At 40.7% G+C, this 13,945-nt stretch overlaps 1 protein-coding gene across 1 annotated transcript; it reads left to right on the forward strand.

Moving 5' to 3' along the window:
- Window positions 1-11,774: 11,774 nt before the first annotated feature.
- Window positions 11,775-12,416, forward strand: LOC149921394 (uncharacterized). The gene has a single exon (XM_090162168.1). It carries the CDS (start codon window positions 11,775-11,777, stop codon window positions 12,414-12,416), a length of 642 nt encoding a protein of 213 aa, XP_090018294.1.
- Window positions 12,417-13,945: the final 1,529 nt, after the last annotated feature.

Raw genomic sequence — 13,945 nt, forward strand, 5'->3', positions numbered from 1 at the left:
CTATGCCAACGCAAATCTTAATGATTTTTATAATCCTGACGTGATTGTATAGAAACTGGACGTTCAAGGATACAATACTGATGCGAATCTTGGCTAATCTGGACGTGTAAGGACCTGAATCATTATTCTGGGTAATACTGTCTTGAATCTTAACAATCTGGACAATCTTGAAGCGATTGTAAACAGTCATTCATTTAATAATACTCTAGGCTAATACCCAAGGCACCACCTTAGGCCAAAGTCATCTGGCGACTTAATTTTAATGCCTTTAAACAGGTGGCCGGGTTACAATGCGTAGGAGGGTGATGGCAAGCCCTTCATGCCACGCGAGCCAACAGCTCCCTACACTAACTTTTACCGTTAACCTCTACAAGTTTTCAAGAAAAAGGGAAACCGAAGAGCTCGGGGAAAAACCCCTTTAACCAGTGGAGCGACAACTTGCAAACTCAACGCAGAAAGAGTAGTTCCGAACTTTCACACAAATTTGTAATCCAAAAACTATATGTTCCAATCGTTTGTTGCTCTTAAGACTAAAACTACTATTTTATCCTTAATCCATTTTAAAATGAAACGACCCCAGCGCCAATAGTACGACTAGCGGATTTCCTCCAGTAAAAAAACCCCGCTAGATGGGGCTTTTATTTTTGAGAGCCACTAATACGTCGTATCTATGCAAAGCTGCGACAGAGGGACGAAAAAATGTCGTTGAAAAACAACATGAAAGGCGGGAAGAAATCTCATATAAGTGTTATATTTTTTTAGTCGCAATGCGGTGGGGAATTGTCGAAATGTGACACGCATTCTTGGTTATTGGAAAACTCAATAAGATTAACATCGTACGAATTGAAAATTTGAATAACTAGATAACTATATTTTTCGACCAAAATCGACTCGTTAAGAACTGAGAACTAAAAGATGAAAAACAGTCGGAGAGAAGTTGGAAGTCTTGCTAAGGAAACAAATTTCTTTTCAAAAACCCGGCGGTCGTTCCAAGGAATAATGCAATCTCCGTCCTTGATTAGCTTTCTTAGGTTTTTTTCTGTAAGTTTTTCTGTCGGAAATCTGCCAAAATAACAATATTTCCATTTCAACTTACAGGGATGACGAAAAGGAGACAACAAGAAATAAAAATAGGAAAAAATGTTTTCTTCGGCAGCGCGTTTTTCCTTAGAAGAAAATCAAATCGATTCGTCTTATCGACGCTCATCGGTGGCTGTTCCAGCCAATACCGAAACATATCGAAAATGGGAAATTTTTTCTCGACGAATCGGTGGATAAGGGAAGTCCCCAATATTCCCGGCCGGGTCGTTTGAAAGCTACTCGACAAGGCGAAGCTACTAAAATTGATGTTCAAATTTGACTATCTCTTATCAATCCTTCGCCCTTTTTTCTCGTACGAGCATGGCGAAAAATTGGATAAAGAAGTTTTCGGACGGCGGGGGTTGGGAAGGACCCCCATCTACGTTTCTCTCTATTCCCCCTAAAGATTTGTATAAAACCACGTAGAGATTGTTCGTCGGGAGCCGGGAAGAAACTACATTTTGGATCCTTCTTTCTAACCACTCTTATCTCCGTTTCCCCCTTCCGCGCCAGAGAACCTTCCAACGTTTTGACTGCGCGCCATACCATCAGCCAAAAGGAACATCGCTGCAAATAGGAAAAAGTTTTCCCTCTCATTCTCGCGGTGCGCGATATAATACGCTGGGTTTTATAGGCCGAAAAAGTAGTAAGAGAAATGGTAGCCCGCTCTCATCTAACAGGTTTTTACGAAATTGAAATTCAATAAAGTAATGAGAAGACGTCCCGTGTTCGGCCTCGCTTGCCAAATCTCGAGCTCCACACCCTTATTTTAGGCGGTGGGCACGCTCATCTCCTTTTAGAGCTGATTGGGAACCGATTGAGCCGGAAATTTTGAACGGCATAGATCTATGGGATGGCGGAGAGGTTAGCACTTTCACCTCGCAGCAGAGGAGCCGGGTTCGATCCCAGCGTGTGGCATTGGGTGAAAACTCGGAACTACTCCTTCTGCGTTGAGTTTGCAAGTTGTTTCCCCACTGGTTAAAGGGGTTTACCCCCGAGCTCTTCGGTTTCCTCTTCCATAAAATCTTGTTAGGGTTAACGGTAATAGTGAGTGTAGGGAGCTTGTTGGTTCGCGTGGCATGAAGGACTTGCCACCACCCTCCTACGCGTTGTAACCCGGCCACCTGAATTACAGGCCCCCCACTCAAATTTTCAAATTTTTTATAGGAAAAATAATATTATATTTCTAAAAATATAGGACTTTATAGGACTATTTTTTCAAATTATAGGGTTTTATAGCACTAAATATGTTATTTCATTTACTAACTTCATGCATTTAAAAATCTAAATCTATATTTAGTTAAATAAATTTCATCACAAAAATATACTAGTAGCTAACCATGTTAACAATTACAAAGTATAGACTAGAGTAACTTTGTATAGGAATTTATTTTAAATGGGCAAAATATCAAAATTATAGGATTTTATAGGACATTTTAGGGATTTTGCTAAAAATATAGGATGTTATAGGACATTTTTGAAAATATAGGATTTTATAGGAATTATAGGATCTCTGGGGGCCCTAGAATTAATGGCTTTAAAAGTCGCTTGATGACTTAGGCCTAAGGTGGTGCCTTGGGTATTAGCCTAACTGATTAAAGATCTGTAGTAACTTTACGGTGCTAAATAGTCTTTAGAGTACTAAAGTGATATTTCTAAAGAAACGCCTTTAAAGGTCTTTATGGACTTTACACGGCATTTAGAGTATTCTAGAGATATTTAATTTTTTAGATTATTTCTTTGGTTTTGAGCAAAACGTGATTGAGGACTCCTAATATTTAATTGGTTATGAAGAACATCACAGAAATTTGACGGAAAAATACCGTAGAAATTTTTTTATCTCTAGGCGCCAAATGAAATAAATCCGGAACCCAAAGACACCCACCAAGATAACTGTACCGTTTGTTGGAGAAACATGAGAAATTATTCAAACCGGGGCCCCAGAACGGCACAAGCTCTGGAAATTTGTACCAACTTCCTTCTTTCGTGGCACCGCCAATTGTATCAGGAGATCAATTCAGCTGTTGTTTGGCTTTTAAAATCGATCGAAAGTTATTTGTCCCTGTTAATTTGTAACTTATCTATACGGGGCAACGAAATATCTATAAATTGACGTTTCTCAACTCTGGACCCAATATATCCATCACCATAGTTAGGAACAAGAGTAATAATTTTACATTGACTTCCGTTTCAGGTCTAGGTACACCGTACAAATGAAAAGGGGAAAATTGAAGCAAGTAAGACAAAGCTAGTTCAGCTAGATACCTTTGATCCTGTAGCAAGTTAGCCAATTAATCAAAGGCTATACTACGATTTCTTTTTAAGTAATAGAAATGTGTGCAAAGAATATTCAATTAAGTTAGACTAAGACTTCTGGTTGAATGGAACGAGAGCATGAGTTAACAATCTCTCTTCGGCACACGGACATGAATGATGGTCTATGACAATATTGGCCAGAAACCTTTACGGATGAAAATGACCCAGCGTAAACAAAATCGTGGATGGGACAACTGATTGTAAGACTAATTAGAGGTTGCGAATTTTAAACGTGATTGCTGTTTCTATATTTATTGAAATAACCTTTGATATTTCGTTCACCCTAAAGTCACCACAAACCAATGGTCCACCACACAAATATTACGTTCGCCGAAATATCGCTCGGCTGTAAAACACATTCTCACCCTAAAGACGTTTAGCCTGGGCATATTTCTAAAAACTTTGATTTTAAAGCGCACGACTGAATATTTCGAAAATTGATATAGAAGGACTCGTTCAATTTCGTACACGCGTCCTGAAAGAAAACAAGGAAACAAAAATATATTTTTGTAATATGAATCGTGTACCCGTGTGTTTTCTCAGATTGTTTATTGTTAGTAGTTATTTTAGTTTAAAGAGTGTAATTTAATATTTTTAATATTTTTGGAAATACTACTGAAATTAAATACTATTATAAATAATTGTAATTGAAAAATACCGCAATTCCAAAATTCTTGGTTATTTTTTTTGTAACGAGATGGCGTTGGGAGCCGAAAATGAATTAAAATGACAAGATAATTAATTCGAGAAATTTCAGTAATATAAATTATTTGATATAAAAAGCAGACAAAATGTTCAAACTGAAAATAAAATTAACAGAAAAAACTTATCTAAAATATATGCGGAAGCAAGATTTGAACTCACGCCCGGTATTTTGACAGAGCGCGTCTTTGACCATTACACCGGCCTCTTCGCTGAGTGCATTGGCCAAAAAGAAAAATATGTATAAATGTAAAAGCATCCAAGTCTTAGCGATAAATTGACAACGAAATAGCCAGAAATAACCGAATTACAATTACATACAGGTCAAATCACTAATTATTTTATTGCACAAACTCAATTTGCAACTATATTTTGTATTATTTATGAATTATCTTTAATTTTGACTACAAACTAAACCCGTTTTGCCTGAATGCTCGTATTTTCTCGACGACGTTCGGCCATCTTTTTATATTTCATTTCTATCCGGGAAGCCGAAAAACGCATGCGCGCAGTCGTGAAACGAATACACTTCAACCTATGTTGCCACGTCAATTTGCCGTTGTATGGGGCTCTTGATGATCTACACAACGCAAACTAAGAGGAATTTCCCCCGCTTGGCTACGTTTTTTCGCGTTCCCATTCATACCCGATCTCACACACTATATATAGTACACGATTCATATAAATATCCCTGAATTTTCCCTGAATAATTAGTCAACAATTAGATTCCTTGATATATCTAGGTTCTCCAGGCTTGTATTCACCCAGCGAGTGAACGATATTTACAGAAACGATCTCGAAGAAGAGCTAGAGAGTCAATTTAACTTTACCCCGAGCTAGTTTTTGGAGGTGAGCTCTAATTTTAGTAAAATGCCCACTACTTCAGGGTGGCGAGGGAGATACTTTTCTCACCCCCATCTTGTGGCAAAAATGGTCTACCGTGTCTTTATGACATACATAGGAGAAGGGGCAAGTTTTTATCCATCCAGCGTGTGAGGCACGGCTGGGCAGGTTGGGCGAAGACCGAAGACTGAAAGAGAGAGACCGAAGCAATGGTAGAGATTTCCTCTACGCTAATGTTAAATCAATTCCCGCTGTAAGTCCGCGGGCTCCCGAATCAATCATATATCCACTTTAGATAAGTGAGAACCTTCTTTGATTCGCTGGCGGGGCCATTTTCCGCCCTCCCGTCTTCCAAAGGGAAAAAGATAAAGAAACGCTAGTAGGAAGTGAGTGCTAGTTATACCGCGGTTCCCCCAAAAAACGGTAGAGTGCCAGCGAAAGAGAGGGACCTATTTGTCGACCTATAGAACTCGGGCAATCGTCCTAGACCTTTCACGACGACAAATTTCTCTCGGTGACTGGGGTCCGTCGGAGGATCGCGGGCGAGCGTATAGTTAGTCTTCTAGCGCACGCAAAAAACCTAAGATGGATATCTAAGCGAGTTGAAGAGGGTGCGAGGGTTTCGACTAAAGACGTTGAAATGTAGCCCGGAAAGAACAAGTTCGGGCGAGTAAAATTACCACATTTGGTGTCCGTGTCGGAAATATTTCGCGTACTTCATTAGGAAATTACATTCAATGCCGGGTCTAACTTATAGTTCACATTTTCGAACTCATGAGCGATTAGGCTAACTAGAGGAATCGCGGAATTTATTATGATCCGAAGACGTTATAGTTACGTTAACTTTGTCGATAAAACTATGATCTTCCTGCTTGCTTCGAGCTCATTTCAAATTGATGTTTGGCGCTAATATTAAACTGTTGAAAGTATTTAATTTTTTATCCTATACCGATTTAAGTCGCTAAAGCAATTAGTTTAGAAGAAAAATATAAAATCGAACATTCGATACTTAAAAACCACGATCAAATAGCCAACCAGCCATCCAAAAGCGTTCTTAGCACTACGTTTGATAAGCAACCGTTTTAGAAAATCCTCAACTTAAAAATCCCCGTTGGGTTCGTTCAGAAGATGAACTGGGGGATAGACCGTTGGATTATTTCCTTCGCGAACCTTTTCTTCTAACGTTTAACGACAGAGAGAGAGAGAGAGAGAGAGAGAGAGAGAGAGAGAGAGAGAGAGAGAGAGAGAGAGAGAGAGAGAGAGAGAGAGAGAGAGAGAGAGAGAGAGAGAGAGAGAGAGAGAGAGAGAGAGAGAGAGAGAGAGAGAGAGAGAGAGAGAGAGAGAGAGAGAGAGAGAGAGAAAAGTGTCGGATCGAGGTATAATTATCGAGCGATTTAGTTTGTCCTAGACCCACACAGTCCTTGGTGATACGGCTAAGGACGAAAAAAACGAGCGGGAGAAAAAAAAAGCATTTTTTTTAAGGTAATAAGCTTTAATGCGCAGTGAAACGAGCTGCAAAATAGGAGCAGCGGGAGAGAAATTGGAGATCATCAAACTGTTAGGGGCTGGAATATCTCTCCTTTTTTTCGGGGAAAGGGTGTGCGAGAGAGTTCCAGGGAGTTTTCCAGGGACGCGAGGACGGCTGATGATCCGGAACGGGCGCGTCGTTTCGCGACAAAAGCTTTCCCCAAAACAAAACGTGATGATGCTAGTCGCGCTACGGTGATGACAGTAGGGTTCAATTGGCCTTGGCTAATGGGAATCGCATTCTCCCAAAAGTAATCCTCTCTACAAGTCCGCTTCGGCGAGCGTCCTCTAGCGGGGGTTTTACCGTCCGGACGTGACTCGGAAGAAATGAATACAATCCTTCCAATCGCGACCTTTATAGATCTATAAGGAAAAAGAAAACAGCGAAAGAAACCAATTGTAACCGAGGCCTAAAACAAGGGATGTTTATCGCCTATCGTTTTCGTAAACTGCGGAACGAAAAACAATCCACCGTGTAAACCGGCGGAAAATCCGGGCAAAGTTTTTTAATTTAACAGAACCGCACGTCGATGCTCAAGTTCTATCTTTTCCAATTAAATATCACTCGGGTTAAATTGCCATTACAACGCTACCGTAGCGGTGATTTCGTTTTTCGCCACCGTCCCTCGAAGAAAGACGGGGAAAAGTATTGAGAGTCAAAGTTAAGGAGGGGGGGATAGGACCAAGTGTCCCCATCTTTTGATCGCTCAGGAAACTAACTTTTTTCGTTCGCCCTCACATTTTGGGCTTCTTTTCACTTGATCCACACTGAGACGCGGAAGACAGTGAAAGAGGGAAAGGTGTACCGTGTGGCTAAATCGCGGAAGACTACATGTCCGCGTCTCACTTCAAGTCTAAGTACCATTCTTTGGAGTACTACCCTCCTCTGTTGTTGCCTCGCGGGCCTTTTCCCTTCCATTTTACGTCTCCGCGCACCCCTCTCAGGCCGTCTGCCTTTCCCTCTCCCGCCCCCCTCCATTCTTCCCGCCAAAATCTCTTTCTTCTTTCAGTGGCGTGGGGGGGGGGGAGGGCTTATACATCGCGCGAAAAGGCAGCGCCCAAACAAGTTCAATCACCAACGAGCGGTATTTGCTCGGTTATTTCGATTGACAAGGTTTGCTGCCAGTAAAAAACGAAACCCCGGATGTGTATGTGTGTACCGGGAGGGGGAAAACAAGGGGTGGAAGACGCGCGCCAAAAAAGCCAGAAAGGGGGTAGGGGGGAAGATACGGATGAAAAAAGAAGAATGTTCCGGCTAGTTGTCGAGCTTTGGGAGATGTTAGATTCGTCCGTAAGGGATGGAAGATGGAAGCGACTCCCCGCAGGAAGAAAGATCTTCTCAAAAACTTTCTTTCACTCTAAAGACAAGTAGTTTTTCGAAATTACAGTAATTTTTCAACAACTTGTCTGTCATTCCCCGCCGAAAAGAAACGTATATGGAAGGGAATACATTGTAGGAAACTTCTTTTAGCCCCTTTCTCTCTCGCTTTGTCTCAAAGCCTTCCCTCTATATACGAGACGAAGAAACCCGATAGCTTTCCCGACTTTAGTTCCGTACTAGTTGAAAAAGCCAGCCCAGAAAAACGTATATAGATACCAAGGGGGGAGGGATGAGAATAGGTTTTTTGTCTCACGGTATAACTTTCCCCCCACTAAGAGTTTTGTGAGCTATTTCGTAAAGATTCGACTTAGTCTCGGTTTACGGCGCGCGTAGGTATACACAAAGCTTTCGCGAGAAAAACCAGATAAAGTAAAAAGGGGGTATTCGGGACGCAGACGCGATACTTGTTCGTCTATTCCCCCCACGCTACGGTATTCCCCCGTGTTTTTTTCTTCAGTACATCAGCGGGTGGGGGGTTCGATGGCTGCTCCAAAACGTAGCTCGTACGGATATACGGAAAGGCCAAGGCACACACACACAGACACGCGGCAGCGACTCAAAGACAAGCGAGTGAGATAATGGATCGATGCTACCCGACTCGAAATCTGAGCAGTGAGACATAAAATCGCCGGAAATTGAACTGTGCCAGAGCCGTGAATGACTAGTTTTTAGAACGGGTAGCGTCTGGAATGGAGGGTGTTAGCGCCGATAGATAGGGCGAGTGTGCCTAGTGCCGCCATCTAGTATTTTAGGTCCCACTCCGAGATCGGGAGATTTCGTCGGATGAGGGGGGTTAGAAATGTCCTAGACGGAGAATCGAGAGGAAGCGGGGGGGGGGCTTTAAGACAGAGTTATCTGGCCGTTTGAGGATGGGTTGGATTCATTAAAAAGTTGAGTTTGGACTCGTTTCGCTGGGGGAAAAGAATTTTATAAAGAAGGTGGCCCGCGTATAAAGAGTTGAAGGAAAAATTGCGGGACCGGATGAATGCAGAGCCTTCTATCTTTCAATAATGAAAATAGGAAATTCGACAGCGACACTTTAGGCTTTTCAAATGGGCTAAAAAAAGTCTGTGTCTTTTTTTCCAATTACGTATTTCTGAAGATAAGAAGATAAGCGAAAAAATAGGTTACAGATGGGGACGACGATGTACATAGGGTCTTACAGGGATTACCGTTTAGAAGAGGAAATGGAAAAATTATTATTCCCCTATATCTATCTTACCCCATTTCCTCCCCCCCCCCTTCTTAAACAATTTCGAAATACGCAATCATAGGCAGCGCTAAAAATTCCCCAAGTGTACCGTATACAGGAAGAAAGAATAATATTTTAGTTTGTTTTTCCACGAGAAAACATATATATATATATATATATATATATATATATATATATATATATATATATATATATATATATAAATTTATATATTTGAAAAAAATGGAAAATCAGTTTTTCCAACAAGTTAATACCGTAGCGCCATCTCTTGGCGCGGAACGAAAACGTTCTCTTTCTCTCTCTCTCTCTCGCGAAAAGGACCGGTTCATTTAACCGAAGAAAAACGCCGAAAAATGAATCTCATTTTACGAAAGCGTCGCCCTCTTCTGGTTCTCTTTTTAACATTGATAAAAGGCGGAATTTTTTTTTAAATTTGATATCTAATAAATAAAAAAAGGTAGTTGGGCTGACGCGTTGGTAGGGTGGCACGAAATATAAAGGGGTCGCTTTAAACCATCGCGGCAACTGTCCGTGAGCGATATTCTTCCGTGATGAATGTGAACCATTTGTTTCCGTTTCCCTTCCGCTAGAGGAAACAGAGCAATATCCATCCTGCCGTCGCCGGCACAAAAGAACTAAAACGAAGGTCGTCCAAATCTTCAAAACACATCATCACGCTACTCTAAGTTTTAAACATTCTTCGATATACGCCCACCCCTCTACGTAACCGTTAACGCGTACGGATAACGGCGGGGGGCGGAAATAACCCTCCCCCGGAACGGCTAATTGTTAAGAGACGCGGGTTTAAAAGACGCTCGCCGCGCCACCTACTAAACCGTGAGCGTAATAGGGCTCAGACCGCGAAGCGTTCAATTCCAAACGAACGTTTAAGCATTGAATGTCGGGTGGGTTTCGTTAGGGTGGAGTAAATTCGTCACCCCGATTTAGCAGGCGGTAATTGAATTTTGTATCTTAACTTCCACACCCGTCGAAAGGGGTCGCTGCCGCGCGAATGTAGCCCGGCAGAGGGGGAATGAACGGGGAGGGAGGAGGACGCGCCGCAACCTCGTTGGTGTGGATATTAGTCAAAACGCGAGATATCAAAATCGCGCGCTCTGTTCCTCTCCGTTTTGAAACGACGCTCTGAAGTGGAAAAGACCTCGTCGTTTCGACGCTAATGCACCCCCTTTCGGCGCTGTTACGAAGCTTCCGAATAAATTCGTTTTAAGGCGCGAGATAAGACACGGCTGGGTTTCCGCAGCAAATACAACACAAAAGGGGGAATAAAACCACGTCGGAATTTCCCAACTACGAATATTAGATTAGTCAGTGTCTCATTATTTAGACGAAATAGGCACCGTTTTCGAATTCCAGCGTGAGCTGAGACGACAAACGAAATATTTAAAATGAATAATCAGCTCGGGGATACCGGTGCGCGCGGTTTTCTTCGACCTGTTTGTTACGAAGACAATTTGGTCTTTTCTTTTATTAAGTTTCACGAGATCTACTAAATTGAAAAATACTTTTTTAAATAAAACGGGGCTCCAAGTGACGATGGAATTCTGTCTCAGTTACCAGTGGACGAATTTACTATTGTTTTTGCTAGAATTAACACCAGGTTAGTTTGGTACAAGGAAATTATTTACACAAGGAATATCAGACTAGTCCTTAGCTGCTATTTCAATAATAAAAATATTATATATCGATAATGTATACAGGGTGGAAGCCTCAACCGTGGTCAAACCTCGGTACTTCTCCTAGTACACCAGAGTGCTGCGGGTGGAACACTTCTACAGGTGCTGCTTCGGCTATTTAATCCGTTTTTTAATTATCGGTTAACTAGTTTTGGTAGAAATTCTAGCTGGATTATGTTCGCTATTAGTAACTAAGAAAATTGGCGATTATGTTCGCTATTGGTAACTAAGCTAAGTTGATATTATGTTCGCTATTGGTAACTAAGCTAAGTGGAGATTATGTTCACTATTGGTAAATATTAGTGAAGTAGAAACACCGAGCTTTTTACTGACTAGTAGCGGGACTACACGTTTAAACGCTACTGGGACAACCGCTGTCAGTGTAAGTATTTTCTTTCTAACTTATTAAGGTTAAGAATACTTGTATTTTTAGAGTGGGCTTTTAAGCTTATTATATTTAATACTATTAAGTATTTTATCTCATACCGTTCAATTTTATTAAGTAGAAGGGCAGACTTCCCAGAGTCTCAACCAACTAGACATGACTAACGGAGAACATTGGTGTGAAAAAACTACACGTATGGCAATCAAATTTCCGATTTAGAAGAAAAAATATCGAACCTAAAATTAGAGCTCAAACAGAAAAATATGGAGATTAACAACTTAACTGAAGAGAAAGAAAACTGGAAATTCAAAGCTAACGAGCGGAAAGAGAGATTATTAAATGTTGACATTATTAAGAAAAGCCAAGAGAACTGCACATTTTACATGGGATTGCCAGACTACAACACCTTTGAGGGATTACTGCGATACTTAAATAAAAAAGGATCGGTAGTGCTATACTGGAATGGCCAAAAAACTAAAGAAAATTACACAACGAAGAATGTCAAAAGAGGATGCAAACGACAACTTACTCTGGAGGACGAATTTTTCTTAATTTTATTACACTTAAGACTAGGAACTTTCCAGAGTCTTTTCACTATCGGAAGCCTCGATTTCCAATATAAGTACAACTTGGATGCATTTATTACATTACGAGTTGCAGTTGCTTTGCACATTTCCCTCAAAAGCTGCCACTGACCTTACTCGTCCTCTATCCTTTCACGCATATCCTAATACGAGAATAATTCTGGACTGCACCGAATTTAAGGTCGAGAAACCATCATCAATATCTGCACAACGAGCGACCTTCTCTTCATATAAGAACTATAACACGTACAAGTGCCATTTCTCCTGGTGGGGCAATCACTTTTGTTCAAAACTTTATGGCGGTGCCTCTTCCGATAAGTACATCGTGCAAGATTCGAAATTACTTGAGCTCATCGAACAAGGAGATGACGTTACGGCAGACAAAGGCTTCGAGATAGATTACATGATGCCTGAAGGGGTAACTCTAAATATTCCTCCGTTCTTTCGTAAAAGTAAAGCTCCACAAATGCCAGCCGCAGCCGTATTGAAAACCAATAACATTGCCAAGGTTCGGGTGCATGCGGAGCGAGCTATCAGGCGCATCAAAACATTTCACATATTTGATGGCGCTATTCCTCTCTCTGTGTGCGATGTAGCTGATAAAATCGTATTGGTGTGCTCACTTCTGAGCAACTTTCCCCCCGATTTGATTAAGGAGAACACCACCTCCATGGAGCTCTATGATTTTTAAATTTTTTGTAGTCTTAAATAGGATTTTGTTAGCGGATATCAAAGGGGTGAGACATTTGGTATTTTTGTGTCCGACCCCTCACGAATATATTATTTTTGGTTATTAAGACACTGGTGAATAGTATAAAAACAATTTTCATTTTATTGCATCTTTAAGAATAAAGATTTAAAAGACCATCTAATACATTTGGTTTAGTGTTTTTTTTTAAATGGAATATATTTTTAATCTCCGTATAAGGACTTACCATTTTTAACTCTGCTCAAAATTCTTTCAGGTACAAAAGCGAATAGAAAAAATTGCACAAACTTCGGAACATCTGGTCAAAAAAGGTTTCATCCCTTACAATACGCGTACAAACTTGTTGTTGCGGTTCGTTGCCCATATACACAAAAAAATCACACCACCCACGTTCGCTTACGAACATTCGTCCTTGAACTTGATTGAAGTAGTTGCAACTTTTTTAACGACAAATTTGAACACTTCCGTAATGAAGATAGAAGGATTTTGATTTTAAAGCATCTTCGACCAACGAATTCTTCTTAGAAAATGGGCATTTTATTTCAAAGATACCTAAATTACCAGTTTTAGTTTCGCATACCAGCCCATCAGGAGAGGCGGCTAAAAATGGGTATTTCTTGTAAATGATTAACCCGCTTTGCGATACTTTTACTGGGATATTTTGATCCGACTGGTATTTAATGTAGTTTAGCAATGCCAAACTCTCGTTTTCTTTACCATGTCTAATTGCAGGCAGATTGTCCAGTTTATTTTTATGTCCATTATTTGCAAACCCAAGAGACGACAATCGTTGGTTCGGGTCGGTATTGCATTTCGATAGGAGTCCAAAAATTGATGACGACAGTCTGTTAGATCTTTCCACTAACCACTCCGGACTGCCAGATTGCTTTCTTGTTTTTTTCTTCAATAAGGTTTCTCTCATTTTCCGTTAATATAGGATAGTTTTCTTTAATAAGAGTTATCACAGTTTGATGGAACTCAGTGGAGAACATCGAGATAGGTTGAATTTCGACTTGATTATGAAGATTTCCCAATGTCTTTCGTGGACTTATAGATTGGGTAAAATTTCCTAATGTTTTTCGTGGACTGTTAGTTAGATACGTAGGTAACGTAGACTCAATGCGAAGAGATGGTTCTGGTACTTCTACGGAAAGAGTACTTTTCTACACTGGAATGTTCAAAGGTGAACTACTTGGGTTTATATGACTTGGATTAATACTAGTTTCAAAGTGCTTTGTGAAAGCTGATCATCGGCCCGTAGACTGAAGCTTTTTGAATAAATTTAATTTGTCTTCCAAAACTAGATCTCGCATATTGATAGGTCGAGGATCAAACCTAAGTCTGGGGACTTTTTTCTCTCTCGTTACCTTGCCTGGTACACGTTTTATGATTTGCATATCACTTATGGCCTTGGGATAAGACACACTACTACCACCCGGATTAATCCATTTACATAACGTCCCGGTGCACGTAACGTCTTCTGGTAGCTCCTTCCTTTTCTGGTATTCGAG

The sequence above is a fragment of the Leiobunum rupestre genome, chromosome 11, assembly GCF_980474605.1.
Source record: "Leiobunum rupestre chromosome 11, qqLeiRupe1.1.hap1, whole genome shotgun sequence".
Taxonomy (NCBI): domain Eukaryota; kingdom Metazoa; phylum Arthropoda; class Arachnida; order Opiliones; family Sclerosomatidae; genus Leiobunum; species Leiobunum rupestre.

Excerpts from the sequence above, each read along its gene's own strand:
- LOC149921394 (XM_090162168.1), top strand. The coding sequence starts at position 11,775 with ATGCATTTATTACATTACGAGTTGCAGTTGCTTTGCACATTTCCCTCA.